The sequence below is a fragment of the Camelina sativa genome, chromosome 4, assembly GCF_030686135.1.
Source record: "Camelina sativa cultivar CO46 ecotype springtype chromosome 4, ASM3068613v1".
Classification (NCBI taxonomy): Eukaryota; Viridiplantae; Streptophyta; class Magnoliopsida; order Brassicales; family Brassicaceae; genus Camelina; species Camelina sativa.
The window spans coordinates 23,027,810-23,048,107 of NC_141883.1; the positions used below are offsets into that span (position 1 = coordinate 23,027,810).

Genomic DNA, 20,298 nt, shown 5'->3' on the forward strand with positions numbered 1-20,298 from the left:
TGTGAGATTGATGGGTTCTCTCATTTCACAAGAGTAATGTAAGACTTAATTTTGGTAGATGTAATAGGAGGCCGAATAACTTATAAGTTTATATTAATTTCGTTATCAATACTAGAACTTGCTAGCTCAAGTTTTTTTACGCACAATTTGATATATTACTTGTTTTTTTTTTTTTTTTTTTTTTTTTTGTGCCTTTTTGGGGATGGGGGCTTACATAAAAATCTAACATACAGCGAAATTCCTATTTTTAAAAGACAAACTTTAAAAAAATCAGAGCTTCATTGTATGGATACCTATTGATTTCCTTTCATGCATCTCGTTCTCATCATCCCTCGAGTTGATCTTCTGCATTGATTTTGGAATACAATTTGTTTGGCAGTTTAGGAGACGAGGCAGAGACAACCTTTGAACTTGCCTTAGTTTTTGCATTCGATGACTCTTGTATTGGAGACCTTGTGGACTTTCCAGACTTCTTATTGGCAGATGCAGACCCATGTCTAGCCTGTATCACAAATATAGAAAAAGAGCGACATCAATTAACATACTCTAATTCCAAATAGATATAGATTTTGTCCAGTTGGGACAATCTCAAGGAACAAACGATTGCAAAAAATTGGACTCTATTTTCTTTTCATTTTGGAGACTTACTCCATCAAAAAATCCGATATTTGGTGATGGCACACGAAGACCTGATGGTTTCATGGAAGTTGGAAGAACCGAACCACCGTTGCTAGCTGAAACTCGTTTTGCTCCTTCTTTAGCATCAGCTTGGGCAACAGATGCTTCTTTAGAGTTCTTCAGAGGCTTCACAGTGTGAACTGAATTATCATTTGCAGGAGGACCCTTGTCACCAGAGACCAATTTCTGGTTACCGTTAGCTATGTTACTAGTAGTAGAAGCTCGAGATGACTCTGATGAACAGTCACTAATAGAACCAACAGATGGTACACTAGAGGAAAGCTTGGACTTGGTTGTCTTATTGGTTGGGTGGGGTGAGATTCTCGGTTGGCCCATAATACCTCTAGATGTAGGTCGATTTGCCAATGACTGTGAAGCTGATCTGGAACTTGACTCATTCTTCTTCTTTATCGGATCTAGAGAAGGCTTGTGAGAAGCGCTAGATGAAGCACTGGCACAACTCTCTAGAGAAGAGCATGAAGAGGTCATTTCATTCTTTGAAGCAACTGAAGAACGTAAAGCAGACTTAACGGACACACCAGGTTTTGGCAAGACTGTTTTAGCACGTCGTGAAATGGGTATTCTGGGGACCAGAGGCTCCTTACCTGTATTATTTAAGGTCATATAATATCTTTCAAATACGAGTGTAAAGCTCTTTAAAACAAATTCTGACTAACCCGCAGGTAACTTGGAATTCTTTTCTTGCTTGGTTTTGCTTATAACTAATGATGCCTTATTCGTTGATGTTGTTAACAAGGGCCTGCCTTTGCTGAGTCCGTTGGGTGGCCTGGAAATAGATGTACTGAGACCTCTTGGAACAACAGGCTGCATAAAAAGTATCATTTATCACAGTATCCAATATATTCATTATGTGGTTCACTATAGGGTAAACTATAACAATTGATGACACGCTGCTGATTCATACATTCAACAGAGACAGTCCAAGTTTATTAGTAAACCTACGAGAACCCCCATTGTTCTCGAGCTATCAAATGATGTTTGACTAAGAAATTAATCCTTTAGTTAGTAACTTAGTATGCACCTTAGAAACTGAATGGAGATAATATACCTGTTTTGTTGCCTTCCCTAGCCCTTGTGCTCTAGTATTCTGATTTCTAAGACTGGCTTTGGGTTTAGTCTGAGAAATAATAAAATTAAAGGGCAAGTTAGCCGAGAAGGGAGTAAAAAGAGGAATCCACAAGGTGCAGTTGTTAGCATAAATACCTGTTCCTGCGAGGCAAGTACATCCCCCGTATCTAGAGTTTAAGACAGTGAATGCAAAGTTGGTCAATTGGAAAACAAAAAGAAATAATTACTGCTAGAAATGCGTGTGATCTAATGTAAACAGCAGGAAACAGTTCTTCCCATGCCACAAAATTAAAAAACAGTAGAGGGTCAGTCTTCTCGATATACGATGGGAAACTTCCATCCAAGATTATATCTCACATTAGCTACAATGTGAAAAATGCACAGGAACAGCTTCATCACCTAAATGGTAAAGAAAAGCATAAACACAACACTAAGAAAGTAGATCCTTCTCCTTAATAGCAATTAAAAGACTAAAGCTCAAGCTAGACCACAGAAATATATTAGATTTAAAGAGACACATGCCAATGTGTGGTAGAGACATATAACCGCTTAGTCACGCAAAGCTAGTTCCAACTCGCTCTACTTCAGGTAAAGACTAACGAAGACTTACTTGGGGTAGTTGCTACTTCTGTTGCTCCTAGTTCATTAATTTTACCAGGTGTTGCAGCATCAGATGCTTTAGCAGACCTTTGAATAGACGCTCTTACATCTTCAAACAAAACAAACTCCTGACTGTTTTCCACAGTACAGTCACTTCGAAATGTTGAAATGGATTCGGTTGATCTATTAACATCCTCTTGAATAGTCGGTAAAGCTTTCTTTCCACTCTTATGATTGCTCTCCATCATGCTAGATATCTCCTCAGGTTCCAAAACACCTGAATTTTGAAAAAAAAAGTTCTACAATACATCAAGACCTGGAAGCTAATCAAAAAGGTACCAGGTTAGAAATGCACATACCTTCGTTGGTGAAGAAGGCATTGTCCCAGGCAAGACTTTTACGCAAATTATACTTTCCTTTCTTCATCACTTTCTCAGGTTCAGGAGACTCGTGAGGTTGAAGCACCTCTTCCTTCTCTTCAGTAGAAGATACCAGTACCTCTTCTTCGTCATCACAGTATTCTGTATCTCTCATAAAATCCAGATCTTTGTCATCCTTCAAACATTTCTCATCCTTATCCGTCACTGAAACGTAAGCACAATACAAAAAAAGTTTACACCTTTAAACCCAAATCCAATGCCAGCTCGATACAATAGCATAAATCGCCACATCAAAACACTGAACCAAAGTTTCAATAACTTTTTTCTCTCCCGTCGATTAAGTAAAAACACAACGAACAGTAAAGAGAAATCAATAAACCCCCACATTGAAACTTGTATCAATCAAAATTAAAAATCCTAACTAACCCACGAAATCTAAAACCCATAACACACGAAATTCAAAATCAAAGGAGCAAAAATTGGGAATTATACCGGAAAAATCGTAGTTGTTTGGGTCGGGGAACGAAGAGAAGAGAAGACTATCGTCTTCAGAAGCGACATCAATCAGACCAAGGCCATCGACTTCAACCTCAACCTCGCTTTTCTTGGTCCCGTTGTCTTCCATTGAATGAACAGAGATCCGAAATGCAGAGCAATGTTGAGTTTCGCTCAAAGATCTCAGAGATTGAGGGGAAGAAGATGAAATTTTTGAAGGAAGGAGTAGGATTCGATTCGTTTCCCTCACTCTTCTTTTAAGAAATCGAGGGTTTTTGAGTTAGTGAGCGCGGTTCTTCACTTCTTAATTTTAATCCCTGTGTAAAATATGGCTTTGATTGATTCGGTTCGATCTACTCCGGTTTGATTTCACCAGATTAAAACACTTCAGTTACCCCATTTGACCTTATATGGGCCTTTAATGCCCAGATATATAGCCCATATATAAAATACGAATGAACTAAAAAATATATATAATTTTAAGATTATTAATTATATCAATTTGTAATTGTATAAATTAAGATAATCACGTTCATTATAAACAAAAATTATGATTAAACAAAAAAACCTAAGCAGAAACTGAGAAAAGGATTGGAGAAGGTTTCGAAGTATATCGAGATAAAAAGAAAATAAACTAAACTTAATCCAAATAAGACAAGGATTATGATTAGGGATCGTGAAACTCTACAAATAGAGCTCATAACGTGACTTCTTTTTTCACCAAACACATTCATCCATACTTCTCTTTCTCATTCAGCGAGCTGTGAGTTTAGAGATCTTTTTACTTCTTCTTCCTATTCATACGAACTCAAGAGAAACATGATCACGAGCATGAAGCCAAAGATCATGGTCACCAAGAAGATCTTTGGCTTCATGCTCGTGATCATGTTTCTCTTGAGTTGCACCTCGGCTAAACTATACACAGTCGGTGGTGACTATGGATGGACTATCAAGGACGAATCTTGGGCTGAACATAAGAAATTCCACGTCGGAGATTCCCTCGTCTTTGAGTACGATCAAAACATCAACCACGTCGCTCAAGTTTCCAGCGCCTTCGAGTATGATTCATGCAATTCTTCTTCTCCTAAAGTTGTTTACAACACCGGATATGATGTTGTAACCTTCAAGGAACCAGGACATCACTACTTCATCACCTCAAATCGATTTCAATGCCGCGTCTCGGGACTTAAATATGACGTTTTTGTCGTCAATGACCTGTCACCTCCGATTCCTTCACCACCACCACCGAGCAAGGTCCATGAACCGTCACGTCCGGCTCCTCCACCATCACCAAGCAAGAACCATGGCCCTTCACGTCAGATTCCTCCTCCACCACCGACCATGAACATTGAACCGCCACCTCCGACTTCTCCGCCACCACCACCCCCGAGCAAGAGAGGAAAGATCTACAAGGTAGGTGATTCTAAAGGATGGAGCGTGTACAACAGTTACTACTATTACAGGTGGAGTAAAGATAGACAATTTCGTGTTGGAGATACTCTCTTTTTCCAATACAACAACAAACTCAACGACGTTAGAGAAATCAGCGATGATCTTGACTTCAGATCTTGTGAACCAAATTCTACCGTAGCTGTGTACAAGACGGGACACGATCTCATTAAGCTCACCAAACCAGGAGTGCATTATTTTGTAAGCTTAAAGACCGGTCTTTGTCAGGCTGGCATTAAGCTCCGAGTCACGGTGCAACCATCAACCGAAGACGTTACTTTGCCGGATGTTCCCAAGAGACTCTCACCTATTAACCGCTGCAACAGGTGGCGGCCCTGGTTATGCATTTTCAGACCTCATCACTAAGCATTCGGATCACCTATATATGGAACTTATTAGTTTAAGGTTTTTTTTTTGGTGTTATTAATTAAGAGTTTTTGATTTCATTTTGTTTTAGTTCTTTAGTGGTTGAAATAAATCGTTTCGTTTACATTTTGTCTTCGATGTTTCCTTCAATTTTCAACGTTTTTATTTAGTTTGATTATGAGAATGCTGAATGCCCATAAAGTCATAAACATGAACATGTTCCACATGACATGAAACATGTCCATGTGTTAGATTCTGAGCAGCAACGGAGAGCCTTGTAAACAAGGGACACGTCGATTATTATTGATTCAATATACCGTAACGGTGTATATCACAAAGGATTTAGTGCAGGTCGTAACTCGTAACTATTACGAAACTCTCGACTTAATTAGGACAAAAAGAATCAATGAGAATTTAAATTATTAATCATGATGTTGTTTCTTTGAAAGTAACACTTGCATGAAAGAATCCACAGGTCAAGAACATATTGATAAATAACTTCTTCTTATGACCAATACCTAAAGAAACTTAACAATTCAAATGAAAAAAACGTGTTTCCCAATTCTTAATTTAAGCAAACCAAACTCTTCTCCCTACAACACAATCATATACAAATCTCCTCTCTCCCAAAACTGAGATACCACAATCCATATGTATGAACAGTAGATCGCTCAGATTTTCAGACACAACAAGAATAGTTGAGTCTCGGAAGATTGTGATGAATAGTGTCCTAGTACTACTCGGTGCCCGGCATTTGAACCATCATATTCGAAGCCTACAATCACAAACCAAATTAATCAATTACCATATTCAGGGCCTACTCAGATTTCATGTCTTTGATCTGGTGTAAATTTAAAGCGGTGGAGATGCATATATGTCAAAATGTAGATTTCAAAGTCGTTGAACATTGTCTAGTTTTCATTCTTGTTTCTCCTCTATGTGAAGAATTTATTAATACATACAAGTATTAACCTCACTTACTTGAGAGTTTCCATAAGGACCCTGTGGGAATGAACCTTGTTGAGGAAGCTGCGAGAACTGTTCAGAAGGTAGAGAGGGAAACGATAAGTAGCTCGCACATTTTATAAGAAGAAAACGATAATGCCTAGGTAAAATGACCGTGTTAATAGAAGATAGATAAGAGTCATTACCTGGGACACTTGGCTTGGTTGGCCGTCTCTCTTTCCACTTGATTCCCCTCCTTTTCCTGATCCCTTAGTATCACCCTATCACACAGATATCAATGGCAGAAGGTAGCAAACAATTCTAATTAGATACCATCATACAACAGCATATGCCCCTTAAAAAAGATGCACATATAAAACTGGACAAGGAAAATACTGCGACAAGCTGGAAAAAAAAGCGAGAGAAAAAAGTGAAAGAGGAGAACCACTGACCTCCATCTGCAAAATTCCAATCCATATAGCATAAACGAAAAAACAGAGAGTCAGTGAGTGAAAGAACAGAAATATATCGTGATGCATAGTCATATCAACACAATATTCACATATAACTAGGAGCATCAGAAATACACTTGTATCTTTTGCTACCTAATTTTCTCAAAAGTAAACTGAATAAGCTGAAGTGGAACATACCTCTCTGTATCTCATCAAGTAAACCTTCAAGGGTTCGATGTAATCTTCAAAACCTAGAGTAGCCATTGCCCAAAGCAAATCATCTCCATTAATAGTCTTCCTTTTCTCCCTTTGACACTTATCACTCGCTCTGCATATCAAAACATCATATGTGAAGCATCATACAAACAGTAACAAAGCTAAGCAAAATTGACATACCAATATGCAAGCATCAACCTAAACTTAAAAAGAGAAGAGGCTTTTTGCACACTATAACCACAAAAAGCACCAATTTTTGCAAGCAGTACAAGCTTTACACCTTACCAAGGCCAAATACAATTTACAGAACAACAAGGATAATTTTTAATTTTGACAAAGTAGAGAAAGCCAAAATTACTCGCTGGTGACGAAGCTGATGAACTCAGAGACACATTCCTGCATAGTCTCTTTAGCATCTTTAGCAATTTTGCCATTGAGAGGTAAACCTCTCTTCATGATACGGCTAATGTTAGCGATCGGAAGAAACCTATCCTGCTCACGAACATTCAAAGACCTAGGGCTCTGATCTCCGCCGCTCTCATGGCTTCCACCTCCGGTCTGCGATTCCGCCATCTCATAAACCCTAATTCTCCCCAACATAAACATTGATAATCAGCGATTTCGCTAGAAAGTCGACAAATCGTGAGAATCGAAGACGAAAACCCAGAAAAAAAGCGCGAAGAAGCGATGATTACCTGAAGAAGAATTCGAAAAAGAGCGGGAGAGAGAAAGAGAAATGTTGATTGGAGGAGGAGACGGAGAAGGGAAGAGAGAGATTTTGATCTGATCCGACGCTGGAGATGAGACGAGTTTTGTCTGCGATTCATAGATTTAGGGCTTTTTCAATTTTTTTTTATCAACACCGTCCATTTTTTTTTTTCCTTTCTCTGTTGACAAACAAAAAAACAATTTTTTTATTTTATTTTCTGATAATAAAATATAGAATATTTCGTTTTTCTTTTCGTCAAAATATAAAACATTAATATAATTATGATATTTCTTTAATTGTTTGTACTTTAATTGTTTGTATAGAAGATTTTTTCCTGTGTTTATATTTATTGTCTTAAACCGTTTTTATTGTGCCATTTGTACTAAAAGTAAATATAAAGAATACATTAGTTTTACAATAAAACCCTATTGATTATATACCTAAAAAAAACTTTCACGGAAAATTTAATAATGTTATAATATAGGGAAATTCTCAAAAATAGCACTAAAATAAGTTTTTTTTTCAAACTTAGCACAACATCTCTAAAATTCCCAAAATAGCACCAATTAATCTTTCAAAATTAAATCTTCAATTCAAAATACTAAACTCTACCCCTCAAAACTATACTTTAAATGTGAAATTGAAAACCCATTAATTTTAAATATTTTAATGTGTTAAATAGTGCTATTTTTGAATATTTATAGAATATGTGTTATAGACTATAGTTATTCATAAAACTTGTTTTAATGCTATTTTAGAGTATTTTCTATAATATAAAATAAGTCTCAGCCAAAAAAAAAAAAAAAGTCAAATATTTTCATGGAGCGGAGAATGGAGATTGTTGTCCATCACAAAGACAATCCGGTAGGCCCTCTATAGCGTTTAGTGCGCAGAGGAGTGTGGAAGAATTGAGAGGGAATGATGTTGGCTTCTTTACAGTTTCACATTTTACTTTACACTCTCTATACATGTTTTGGGCACTTGGGCAGGCAGGTAGGTAAGTGAGTAGAACTAATTATGGGCAAATAAACCGAACCGAATGGACCGAACCAAAATTTCGGTTCTGATTCGGGTATGGATAGTGGACAATAACCGATTGGATAGTGTTTTAATTATCCATATTATCGGTTATTAACCGAACCGAACCGATATCCATTCGGTTATCCGAATCAAACCGAACACGTACTAAAATTATGTTTTAGCCGAGAATCGAACCTGAGACCTCTACAAACTGGAGTGTGCAACGTGGCCACTGCGCCACGTTGAAGTTTTAGCTTTGTGTTACGTGTTAATATATATAAGGTAATAAAAATTAAACTAAAAACCATATATATTTAGACAAAAATACCAAAATATTTGAAACAAATCAAATATCAGGAAGTTTTTAGATATATTTGTTAAAATATAATCAAATTTTATTTAAATAATATTTTAAAAATTTATATTACACTAATTCGGATATCCGGAACCGAACCGAAAATAACCGAAACCGAACCGAACCCGAACCGAAATAGTAAATTAACCGAATGGATACTAAACCTCTATATCCAAATTAACTGGAACCGAATGGATATATCCGAAACCGAACCGAATACCCGAACGCCCAAGACTAAATAGAACACTCTATAATCAACTGTTACAATCTTGTTTTAGATTCATTTTACTTGATTATATTGGTTCCGGTGTGTGACACGGGTCGAACACGGGACCTTCGTATATACTCTCTAAAATTTTATATATAGTTAATCAATCCAAAAAAAATCCAGGTGGGTTCATAGCAGTTTTGAGAAAATTCTGACTAGTAGGTAGGGTATAAATTCAAGTCTTGAATTCAAAAGATCACTTCACAACGATATAGTTTTCATCAAACAATTGTGGCAACGTTAACAACAAGATAAGCTTAAGACAAATCAAATCGAAATTATACAAATTTACATAACAAACAATAATGCCATTTTTCAAATTTTATTAAAGAACCAGTAAATTATTACTATTACTTATGGTTTTTCTTGAGTAACACACCAAACTTCTTCAACATTTTGCTAGTCTCAATAGAATCTGTTTTCTCCTCATCATTATTGTTCAGTATCGAAGCTGCTGTCTCCGCAGCTTTCCTCCATTGCTCACATTGAACCTTCACTCTTCTAAGCTCAGCTTCTACGGCTTCCGTGTTGGCCGTTTCCACTTTCTTCTCCATTGCACTCTTTACAATCTGTAGCTCCATCTCCTTATCCATTAAACTCCCTCTCACTTCCATCAAATCCGACTCAAGCTTCTTCATAGCGTCCGTTAAGTCATCTTCTTTCTTCCTATCTATTAACTTTTCCCGCAAATTTTCGATTTCACCTTTGGTTCTCTTCAGTTCTTCAGTTAACTCGGCCTCTCTCAGTGAATATCTTGACTTGACCGTCTCTGTTTGTTCATAAGCGTTTCTTATCTGCAATGTGCTCTGTATATACTCTTCTTGGTACCTTGTCTCTGCTGCTTCAACTGCAGCTTTCAATTGGCTTATCTCATTCCTCGCAAGATTCTTTGCTTCTTTCAGCTCTTCCACTTCCATTGATGATGATGAGTCTATACTATTTGCTCTTTCTTCCTCGAGCTGTCTAACGAGTTTCTCCAAAGACCTTGCCTCAAATCTAGACTGCTCTAACTCGGACTCGGACTCAAAGAGCTTCGATTTCAGTTTCTGTACTTCATTAATGGCAGAAGATAGAGCAGATGAATCCATCCCATGTTGTCTCTGCATAGCTTCAAGCTCAGACTGCCATGTCTTGTCTCGCTCCTGTGAGAGTTTGCGCAGCTCCTCAATTCTTGAATCTTCCGAGGCATTGATCTCCATTAACTGATGTTTGGCATCTTCAGCTTCTTCTTGAGCTTCCTTCTTCAATGCTTCTGATCTGTTTAGCTCTTCTTTTGCCTTCTTGAGCTCTTCTTGAAGCTGAGATATCTGAGACTCCAGTTCTGGTATCCTTCCTCCTGTCCGCTTCTTCTGAATCTTGAAAAGCAACAATCATATATACAAACTTCGATCACACGACTGAGTATTCACAACATAATAAAAAATCATCAAAAATACACTTGTGTACGCCAAATCAACAAATCATTAACTGCAAAAGTACCTCATTGAGAGGGATTCTTGGAGAGCGACGATCAGCTACTACTTTCGGGATTTGAGTTTTCGATAGTGTCTTGGTTTTAGGATCGGATTCTGCTCCGCTTGGCTTGAGTCTCCGAGCAACTTTAGGAGCTGGTAAAGGAGTTTTCTTATGTGGCAGCTCCAACGATCCGGGTCTATCACACACAATCACACTGAAACAGATCAAAAACTCCAAGAACATTACACAACAACAAGAAGCACAAAGTTGAGATAATCACCTTGATTTTGGAGTCTGCATTTTTTTGAGATCAAGAGGTTTAAAACCTTTTGGTCTTGGATATAATTTATTGCTTTATGATTTGCTTCTTTGAATAATCTGACAAATAGAACATGAAGACAAATGAAATATGTGTGGAAAGAAGTAACAGAGGAAAACAAACTTATCACAAGCATATAGACAACAAACTCAAGGGAGGAGATAGAAAGCTTAAGCTAGTGTACAAAAAAAAACATAAGAATAACATTACACATTTTAGCTTCAAAGAGACTCCTACTGCCACCAAACAAAAGCAAAGACACAGCAAATGAATATATGAAAATATTTAGAAACAAAGTTATTGTCAATGTCATGTCATCTATAAAATCCCCCCCCCCCCCAAAGATAAACCCTATTACAAGCAAAGAAAGTACTAAGCACCAATATCTTCCACATAATCTTTTTGGTTGTCAAGTCACCCAATTATAACTTCTTTATTAAATAAAATTTTTGGAATTATTGGGGAGAAGAGACAGTTTCTTGTCATTTTGTAATGTGAGATTTGGTTTCATTGGGTGGATCTTCCCAAAAAAGAAAGACAGATCCAAAAACAGAATTACCCAGAGAACAAAAAAAATGATTTTTTACATATACCTAAAACTAGAATCTTTTAACATTCTCTGCAAAAAGGGTTTTATTACATAAAGTCATAAACAAACAGAAACACTTTTGCTTTTTGCAGGAAAACACAAAGATTAAATTTTTTTTGACTGAATCTTTAAGCTACCAACCAAAAATAAAAGAGTTAGCTGATTAGAGTAGAGATGTAAAAGCATATTTAAACCTTAAACCAACCAAAGATTTACACTTTCTGCAGCAGATTAGTAGAAGAGAAAACAAAAACGACAAACTAGTAAAAATACCTAAAAAGATTGATGATAAAAATCAGGGGGCAATAAAAATCAGGAATATAAATCATGTGAAAGGAGGAGAAAATTATGAGTATTTGACAAAGTCGTGAAGAGAAGTATTCACCTATACCGTCGCTTTAGCTTCTTTTTTTTTTTTGTTGTTGTTGGAGAAATCCGATTAAAGTTGACAAAACGAAAATGTTGAATTGTATAGAATCTAAGCCACGAACTTTTTTGATGATGAATTTGATCTTTCTTTCTTCTCTCTCTCGTCTGATTTGTTTTCTCACTGGCTGGACTCACGAGTCGTTTTTTCCCACTGAAGAAGAAACATTTATTTTTCAACTTATTGAAAAAATGTATATCAAAAGTAACCCCTCAAGTAATGATTGTGCTGTTTCCACCTCGGCTTCTTCCCACACAAAAAAAAAAACTGTAATTAGTCAATTATCAATAGTGGCATGTAGCATACGTTGGATTCCTTTTTCGGTTTTTCTTTTTTTGCAAATTAAATGTTTTGCTTCCGATAATCGAATTTTTTTTGAAAATTTGTTAGAAATGCCCTTTTTTGTGTGGGGTTTATAATGAAATGTGTGATAAATATCAGGGGCTATTTTGAAATTAATTGATAGAATAGACCGAACGTGGAGGGGGCGTTTTTTTATATTTAGCTACGCGCCTTGTTTACGCGCCTGAGTCACGTGCTATTGTTTGGCCTTATACTGCTTACTTATGGAACAACGAACGGTCACGCAACCACAAGTCACACAAGACAACTACACAAAGGACACTAACCTAGCATATCTACAACATACTTTATAAATGGCAAAAGTCTATTACAAAAGTTTAAACAATTTTCAAGATTTGAGGGGTTTCCTGTTTATCCACTTACATTTGAAAGAGATATATGTTGAAGCAAGAACTTCAATGAGCTACTTATGATACAATGTTGAAACTAAAGAGTTTAAAATTGGAATTGGAGAGCAACTCGTCAATCTAACATGGCTACGGCCTACGTGGTGGTAATTTTTTAAACAAGATAATTCATCCGTCTAATTGTACCAAGATAGGAATAATTCATGCATTTTTTTAAGGTGAGAAAATTAGTGATATTTTATTAACTTATTCTATGTTGGAGGTAAATTTCACTAATTAATTAACTAGTCGGATAGCAACATGTGAATATTGAATCTACACAACAATATATCAAATGGTTCCCTATCATTGTTTGAATTACTATTTCTTGTATAGCTAGCATGCTTGCTATGTAGTTAGATTAGATACCATAGTGAAATAATCAATGTACTAGCTACTAGCTAGAGAGTAATGGATCTTTTTTTTTTGTCACCTGATGTTATTAATATTACCAAAGTGAAACCTTGTGAAATACATACATATGCAGACGGATGAAAAATATATCCCCTGAGTCTAAAGCTGGAGGAAGAAGGAGATATTCCCAGAGTCTAAAACCCTATGAAAGAGAAGCAACAACAGGCCTAATGCTACAATGACAATGGAGGAAACCCCTAACAAATACAGGACAAAGAACACATGAAACTGATTATATGGAGACATATTGAACCAACCAAGAAAACCAGGACTCCAAAGATCCTTTGATAGAACGTATCGAAGATGCCCTCGGCCAACCATCGACACTCAAAACCTCCTCTTGAGAAGCCAAGCTGCCTAAATGAAACCGTAACAGAACTCCTAAAACGGTGCTTCATAACCCGGCAAGAAGAACTACTTCAAGTTCTACACACTTTCTTCCGGATATGGGGATGTCGAACTCAAGGCGACAGATAACCACCTAGATAGAAGCCACACCAAAGGACTAGATCTCGATCAGATCTAAATTGCAGAGTCGAAGAGCGAAATATCCAAGTTGGGTAACACCAATCTTAAAAGATCAAGAAGGGTAAAAGATCGAACCAGAATGAACGAGTGAATCAGAGAATCTCCAAAGAGGTAGCAGGCTAGGCCTGGGCAAAAAAACCGGACCCGAAAACCCGAACCCGGAACCGATAGAATACCCTATTGGGTCCTAAACTCCTAAACCCGAAGAACCGAAGAACCGAACCCGGAACCGAACCGAGAACCGAATGGGTACCCGACAAACCCGAAATAAAATAATATACATAAAATACTAGTTATAATTTTTTTTTATAACATAGTTATTCAAAGTTACAACTTAAAATTCAAAAATATTAGTTCTTCCTAGATCAAAATACTCAAAATAACCAAAATTATATTGAAATATTTAGCTATATTTTTTAAAAAATTAACCAATTAAAAAAAATAAAATTTAATTTTAATATTTAACATTAAAATTTCTGGGTAATCGGATTAAATTTCGGGTAATCGGGTACAAAAAACCCGAACCCGGATGATATCCGATTTTTTCGGGTATTTATAGGTTCTGAAATTTTAGACCCGAACCGACCCAAACCCAGTAAAACCCGAACCGATATTTTCTGTTTACCCTATTGGGTCCTAAACTCTTCTACCCGAAAAACCCGAACCCGATCGGTTCCTATTCGAACCCGACCCGAGTACCCGAATGCCCAGGACTATAGCAAGCCTAAACATCTCCACCATCAAACTAGGGCGACTTCGCGATCAGGAATTCAATACGAGAGAGTAATGGATCTTATATTTATAAAATGTTAGATATATTCACGGTAATGGTTTTGCTTTGGGTGTTGTACCACGTTTTGAGGCATAGCATGAACAAATCCAACAAATTAAAGACTCTTTGATGTAATCTTGGATGATGCCGTGTTTGTTGTCTTAACTTGTCTCAAGACAATGTATTTATGGTATTACCGAAAAAATGTACCAATGGTTTTCCAAAACAAGTAAGTCCTCCATACCAATTACTCAAAAATATACGTTAGTAATGAAGTTCAACAAACCCACGAACATGTATATTGAATTCAACAAAATCCACTAAATTAAATTAACAACTCCGTATTCAAAATCCATTATCTATAAAGAACGGTATTTTGAAAAGTAGATATACAAGAACATGTGCCTTTTCACGACCATAACATGAACACGTTTTATAGTTCCATACTTAACGGGGCTCTGTTTTTGACTCGTAAAGAACTCTTTTAGATATGAGAGAGCTTCAAAATTCTAAGACTTCAGATCTCTAATGCCATCATTAGATTCATTACTAACATCCAGATAATGGTTAACCTGAATTAGTATAAACCAATTTCATCCAGTACTCTGATAATTACTGATTTAATTTTGACGAAAAAAGTATTTAAACTGGTTTGGGGGTGAAATTGATACAAGCCTTAGTTTTGGGTTAATAATGTAAATTAAAAAAAACTCAGCGCTCGTTAAAAAGACATATCTATCTCGCCACAGCCTCCGATAGTTTTTTTTGCCGGCGGCGGCATTTTCCGATTCCTCTCCCTCGCAGCACGGTGTTCATTTCCAGATTAATCGGTGACAACTCACCTTCTAATCTCCGGTTCTGAAACAAACAACAAAATCTTAAATGTCGTAGGTTTGTTGCATTCATCTCTGTTTTTGAATTGGTTGGACCATGTGTTGTGCTTGTCGCATTGATTAGTGAGCTATATTAAAGTGTCGTTTCTAGTTTATAATGCGCAACAGTAACGTTTCCTCATGCAATTTCTAAAGTTCAAACCTTTGACCATCTGTTCTTTGTGTATTGTACACCACCTGCTCGATAAAATGTCTGTGATACCTCTTCTTTGCCATTTCGTGCCTCAAATTTTGCGTTAGTATACCTTGTTATTCTCTTTTGAACTGTAAATTGGTTAGTAATGACAAAAAAATTCCTAAGTTGTGATTAGTGTGTGTTGAGCGGATGAGCTTCCAATTCATTATTTTCAACAAAAGAAATGTTAGCTAACGAGCTTCCAACAACTCCGTTGCTAAAAGCATTTATGCTGTGAAAAATGTCTTCATGATTTGTTCAGTTAGTTACCTTGTGGGGACGACTTATATAATGTGTGAAATTAACTGTGGCTTGATTTAGAGTTTTCATTTAATTTGAATGATGTGTATTTGATTACTTTTTTTTGTTTGTCTCTCTCTGAAACAGGCCCGTCCCGATATTCCAACTAGGGAACGAAGACTAGCCTCCTGTTCATACACATATGAGTGTTTGCATATGAAGATTCAGTTGTGCCTGTTTGAAGAATTTGATACAATGGATTCTTCTATCGCCGTCACCCTCGACAAAGGGAGCATATATTATGATAGAGAATGCTTTGTTTGGTTCGTTGGATGCTTTGCCGAGTGACATGTCTTTCTGGCTGAACCTTCCACAAATATTTCTTTCACTAGGAAGAACTCGTTTGGATTAAAAAAGGTTAACTGAAATGGCAAAAATGTTAAGATTGGGAGCTAGAGTTTCCGTCAGCAACATTCAGGTGCCGGTAACATCAAGTGTTGTATCAACCATCAAGACGGAAGAGTTAATGAATGATCACATAAATTCACTATGTAAAAATAATCTCTACAGGGAAGCACTGGAAGCGTTTGACTCTGTGCAGAGGAATTCAAGCTTCAAGATAAGGTTAAGAACCTATGTCTCTTTAATTTGTGCTTGCTCTTCATCGAGATCTCTAGCACAAGGCAGAAAGATACATGATCACATGTTGAAATCCAACTGCAAGTATGATACTATTCTTAATAATCACATTCTAAGCATGTATGGGAAATGTGGCTCGCTGAGGGATGCTAGAGATGTTTTTGATTTTATGCCTGAAAGGAATTTGGTCTCTTACACATCTGTGATTACTGGCTATTCACAGAACGGTCAGGGAGCTGAGGCAATCAAATTGTACTTGAAAATGCTTCAGGAAGATTTAGTTCCTGACCAGTTTGCATTTGGAAGCATCATCAAAGCATGTGCCAGTACTGGTGATGCTGGGCTAGGGAAGCAACTGCATGCTCAAGTCATTAAGCTGGAATCCAGTTCTCATCTTATTGCTCAAAATGCTCTGATTGCTATGTATGTTCGCTTCAATCAAATTTCAGATGCCAGCAAAGTGTTCTATGGTATCCCAATGAAGGATTTAATTTCGTGGAGCTCAATCATTGCTGGGTTCTCGCAACTTGGGTATGAATTTGAAGCCCTGAGCCACCTAAACGAAATGTTGTCTTTTGGTGTTTTCCACCCAAATGAATATATATTTGGTAGTTCCTTAAAAGCTTGTAGCAGTCTCCTTAGACCAGATTATGGTAGCCAAATACATGGGTTATGCATTAAAGCAGAGTTAGCTGGAAACGCAATTGTAGGCTGTTCGCTCTGTGACATGTATGCGAGGTGCGGTTTCCTGAATTCTGCAAGGAGAGTATTTAATCAGATAGAAAGACCTGATACAGCGTCATGGAATGTGATCATTGCTGGACTTGCAAATAATGGATACGCTAATGAGGCTGTATCAGTTTTCTCGCAGATGAGGAATTCTGGTTTTATTCCTGATGCCATCTCCTTGCGTTCTTTGCTTTGCGCTCAGACAAAACCAATGGCTTTGTGTCAAGGCATGCAAATTCACTCTTTCATTATCAAGTGTGGTTTCCTGGGAGATCTTTCAGTTTGCAACTCTCTGCTTAGCATGTACACCTTCTGCTCGGACTTGTATTGTTGTTTTAACTTATTTGAAGACTTCAGAAACAACGCAGATTCTGTTACTTGGAATGCTATTCTGACGGCATGTTTGCAACATGAACAGCCAGTAGAGATGTTGAGATTATTTAAGCTAATGCTTGTGTCTGAATGTGAGCCAGATTACATAACCATGGGTAGTCTATTGCGGGGTTGTGTGGAAATCTCATCTCTAAAATTGGGAAGTCAAGTCCATTGCTATAGTTTGAAAACCGGGTTGGTGCTTGAGCAATTTATAAAAAATGGACTGATAGATATGTATGCCAAGTGTGGATCACTGGGGCAAGCGAGAAGGATTTTTGATTCAATGGATAACGGAGATGTAGTTTCATGGAGCACTTTGATAGTTGGATATGCACAGTCTGGAATTGGAGAGGAAACTCTCATATTGTTCAGAGAAATGAAAACTGCGGGGATAGAGCCAAATCATGTAACATTTGTTGGTGTTCTTAGTGCCTGTAGTCATGTTGGGCTGGTGGAAGAAGGCTTGAAGCTGTATGCAAGCATGCAAACTGAACACGGGATTTCGCCAACAAAAGAGCACTGCTCTTGCATAATCGACTTGCTAGCTCGTGCTGGCCATTTAAATGAAGCTGAGAAATTCATCGATGAAATGAAGTTGGAACCTGATGTAGTCGTGTGGAAGACTCTACTGTCTGCATGTAAAACCCAAGGAAATATGGATATGGCCAAAAAAGCTGCTGAAAATATTCTGAAGATCGATCCTTTCAACTCTACAGCTCATGTAATGCTCTGCAGCATGCATGCTTCTTCTGGAAATTGGGAAGATGCTGCGTTGTTGAGGAGCTCGATGAAAAAGCAAGATGTAAAAAAAATTCCGGGACAGAGCTGGATCGAAGTTAAGGATAAAATTCATATATTTTTGGCTGAAGATGTACATCATCCAAAGAGGGACGATATATATACAGTCCTGCATAACGTCTGGCTGCAGGTGTTAGATGAGTGTGATCCGCAACACAAGAATAGAATCCAGTTTATCCATGAGACCGGATAAAGAAACATATAAGTGATGTTTATTTCTCATCTAAGCGAGCACAGAGAATGCCATCACGTCACATCTGTAAGTTGCATCTTCTTCCTTCTTGCTCTTGCCATTGCGTCTCATCTTGTTTCCGTGCTTAGATAAATGCTGTTGACAGATATCTTGCACTTTCCTTTTCTCTCATTTGGAATCCGCTGCAGTCTGTTGCCATGTGATTGATGCAGCATACAGAGTGGCCAGCGTGTCTGTTAATTAAGGCATTTGATGAGGTATTATTATTTCACTTGATTGTAACAAATTCTTGTTCTGTTTGATGTTTTTGGTTATCTGTTTGGTCATCGAGAAGGATTGTTTACTTATTGCTGCATAAATGATGACAATTTTCAAGAATCTCAATGTGTTTTTGTCATGCTATTTTCGTTTTGCAACTGTAGGAGAACTGGTTACCACATTGGAATGCAGCACGCAATGGGGTTAGGACTTGTGATGGGATATAAATTCAGTGCTATATCTACTTTAAAGAAGGATACATCTCAACTATACCTGATGAGTTGAAAATCGAGGATATATGATTTGAAGAAAGGCCGTGAAGGAAACTATCTTCTGGGTATGTCTTGAATCGCTTCCCCATCACTGTAATCTTATAAAAGAGAACGATATTAGCATGAGTTAGTTCAGTGTAAAAGCTCCAAAACACACAAAGCAGTGACTGTCCATGCGTCTTAATTCTGTGTATGTACAATTGGGTCTGGCATTACCTATAATTGATTCGATGGATTGTATGTATATAAACATCAAATATGAGTACTCGAGGGAGCAAATTACAAATCGATTTGAATGAACATCTAAAGTGATCATCCTTATCTCTATACCTATTTGCCTATTTGGTTTAGGTGAGGTTAATGACGAGGAACAAGGAAACCAAGAAACATTTTGGTAAGTTAAATGATATCAAAGATGAGAAATTGCTGCAGAAAAAAGATGAGACAGACTCTACAGCTACAACAAAATGTGTGTAAGAAGCAAAACTAGACAGACCAAAACAATAAGTCTACACTCTCCATGTGAAATCATATTTGATGAAAGAAGTAAAGGAAGAAAAAAAAAACCCCTGCAAGGGTGAAATTTGGTAACCGAATGTAAAAACCGCTTTGAAGGAGGAGGCAACAAGTGAAGGCTAAGCTTTCCCTTTTATTCTTTTATTCTCCAGGGACAGGGACACCTTGCTTGAGCTTCTCACGCTTGAGCTTCTTTTTGGAAACAGGCTTCTTCTTCCTTGGAGGTAGGTTCTTCTGAGCATACACGTAAAGCACGTAGTTGGCGATTAGGAACATAACAAGAGGAAGTCCAACAACAAGCAGCACGATTAATCCCGGGTTCAATCCTTTGGCTTCAGCAGCCGCCTGTTCAACCAATGTCACAGCAATCGATACCATATCCACAAAAACAATGTTATCAACATTTTGGCTGTTTGGCACACATCACTTCCTTAGATTCAATAACAAAAATAGGCCCATATTCTCAATACAAATCATTAACCTAACCCTAATAAATCCGATTGCATATTCTGGGATCGCAGAAGAGGAGATATAATGGTAAAAATCATTTCGATTTCATCATCGACACCGTTAAATTCTAACAAAAGGAGCAAGTATAGAGAAGATTTGACGGTACCTTTCCCGCAAAATCTTCGCCGTCCATGATTAGGATCCAAAATATGTGAGATCAGCTCTCCAGTAACGTGCTAGGATGAGGAGGAAACGAGGATCTGTTTTCGAGAGACAATAGAATAAGACACAAAAACTCACACCGAGGATAATATATATACACACGTGTTCATGATCCACTTTATAGTCACTTACACTAATCAGAAAAATCTTATTTGGACCCCTTAACTCATCAGATATTTCGGATTGTAACCCGTATCTTTTATTATGCAAAGTTAGGCCCGTACGTATAATTGTTCCGTTTCGTATCAGCTTGGTTTCGAACA

The 20,298-nt window shown here is 37.3% G+C and overlaps 6 protein-coding genes across 16 annotated transcripts; 2 read left to right on the forward strand and 4 right to left on the reverse strand.

The window, feature by feature from the left end:
* Window positions 1-300: 300 nt before the first annotated feature.
* Window positions 301-3,597, reverse strand: LOC104781187 (uncharacterized). Its single transcript, XM_010505787.3, has 8 exons — window positions 3,240-3,597; window positions 2,727-2,951; window positions 2,378-2,644; window positions 1,903-1,934; window positions 1,748-1,816; window positions 1,356-1,503; window positions 649-1,283; window positions 301-502 (listed from the first exon to the last, which is right to left on the reverse strand). The coding sequence occupies exons 1-8, from the start codon at window positions 3,370-3,372 to the stop codon at window positions 326-328; spliced, it is 1,686 nt and encodes a 561-aa protein (XP_010504089.1). The 5' UTR covers window positions 3,373-3,597; the 3' UTR covers window positions 301-325.
* Window positions 3,598-4,088: 491 nt separating this feature from the next.
* LOC104784049 (blue copper protein-like) lies at window positions 4,089-5,101 on the forward strand. Its single transcript, XM_010509123.2, has one exon. It carries the CDS (start codon window positions 4,089-4,091, stop codon window positions 5,055-5,057), a length of 969 nt encoding a protein of 322 aa, XP_010507425.2. The 3' UTR covers window positions 5,058-5,101.
* A 357-nt stretch (window positions 5,102-5,458) lies between these two features.
* LOC104781189 (nuclear transcription factor Y subunit B-10) lies at window positions 5,459-7,582 on the reverse strand. Of its 2 annotated transcripts, XM_010505788.3 has the most exons (7): window positions 7,366-7,541; window positions 7,029-7,253; window positions 6,653-6,782; window positions 6,455-6,460; window positions 6,209-6,283; window positions 6,039-6,095; window positions 5,459-5,832 (listed from the first exon to the last, which is right to left on the reverse strand). In XM_010505788.3, the coding sequence occupies exons 2-7, from the start codon at window positions 7,241-7,243 to the stop codon at window positions 5,794-5,796; spliced, it is 522 nt and encodes a 173-aa protein (XP_010504090.1). In that variant the 5' UTR covers window positions 7,244-7,253; window positions 7,366-7,541; the 3' UTR covers window positions 5,459-5,793. The 2 variants fall into 2 exon arrangements, with proteins under 2 accessions (XP_010504090.1, XP_087366695.1); XM_087510569.1 differs by lacking the exon at window positions 6,455-6,460 and having other exon boundaries at window positions 7,366-7,582.
* A 1,603-nt stretch (window positions 7,583-9,185) lies between these two features.
* On the reverse strand, window positions 9,186-11,997 carry LOC104781190 (interactor of constitutive active ROPs 5). 7 transcript variants are annotated; one of them, XM_010505790.3, is made up of 4 exons: window positions 11,771-11,997; window positions 10,758-10,855; window positions 10,502-10,673; window positions 9,186-10,377 (listed from the first exon to the last, which is right to left on the reverse strand). In XM_010505790.3, exons 2-4 carry the CDS (start codon window positions 10,775-10,777, stop codon window positions 9,373-9,375), a joined length of 1,197 nt encoding a protein of 398 aa, XP_010504092.1. In that variant the 5' UTR covers window positions 10,778-10,855; window positions 11,771-11,997; the 3' UTR covers window positions 9,186-9,372. The 7 variants fall into 7 exon arrangements, with proteins under 7 accessions (XP_010504092.1, XP_087366698.1, XP_010504094.1 ...); XM_087510572.1 differs by having other exon boundaries at window positions 9,186-10,371; window positions 11,771-11,982; XM_010505792.3 differs by lacking the exon at window positions 11,771-11,997 and adding an exon at window positions 11,659-11,754.
* Window positions 11,998-14,946: 2,949 nt separating this feature from the next.
* On the forward strand, window positions 14,947-19,147 carry LOC104781191 (pentatricopeptide repeat-containing protein At3g53360, mitochondrial). 4 transcript variants are annotated; one of them, XM_087510564.1, is made up of 5 exons: window positions 15,026-15,166; window positions 15,731-16,061; window positions 16,154-18,383; window positions 18,463-18,574; window positions 18,740-19,147. In XM_087510564.1, exon 3 carries the CDS (start codon window positions 16,287-16,289, stop codon window positions 18,315-18,317), a length of 2,031 nt encoding a protein of 676 aa, XP_087366690.1. In that variant the 5' UTR covers window positions 15,026-15,166; window positions 15,731-16,061; window positions 16,154-16,286; the 3' UTR covers window positions 18,318-18,383; window positions 18,463-18,574; window positions 18,740-19,147. The 4 variants fall into 4 exon arrangements, with proteins under 4 accessions (XP_010504098.2, XP_010504097.2, XP_087366690.1 ...); XM_087510565.1 differs by having other exon boundaries at window positions 18,506-18,574; XM_010505796.3 differs by having other exon boundaries at window positions 14,947-15,166; window positions 15,731-18,383; window positions 18,506-18,574.
* Window positions 19,148-19,236: 89 nt separating this feature from the next.
* Window positions 19,237-20,113, reverse strand: LOC104781192 (DNA-binding protein S1FA1). Its single transcript, XM_010505797.3, has 2 exons — window positions 19,980-20,113; window positions 19,237-19,708 (listed from the first exon to the last, which is right to left on the reverse strand). The coding sequence occupies exons 1-2, from the start codon at window positions 20,004-20,006 to the stop codon at window positions 19,505-19,507; spliced, it is 231 nt and encodes a 76-aa protein (XP_010504099.1). The 5' UTR covers window positions 20,007-20,113; the 3' UTR covers window positions 19,237-19,504.
* Window positions 20,114-20,298: the final 185 nt, after the last annotated feature.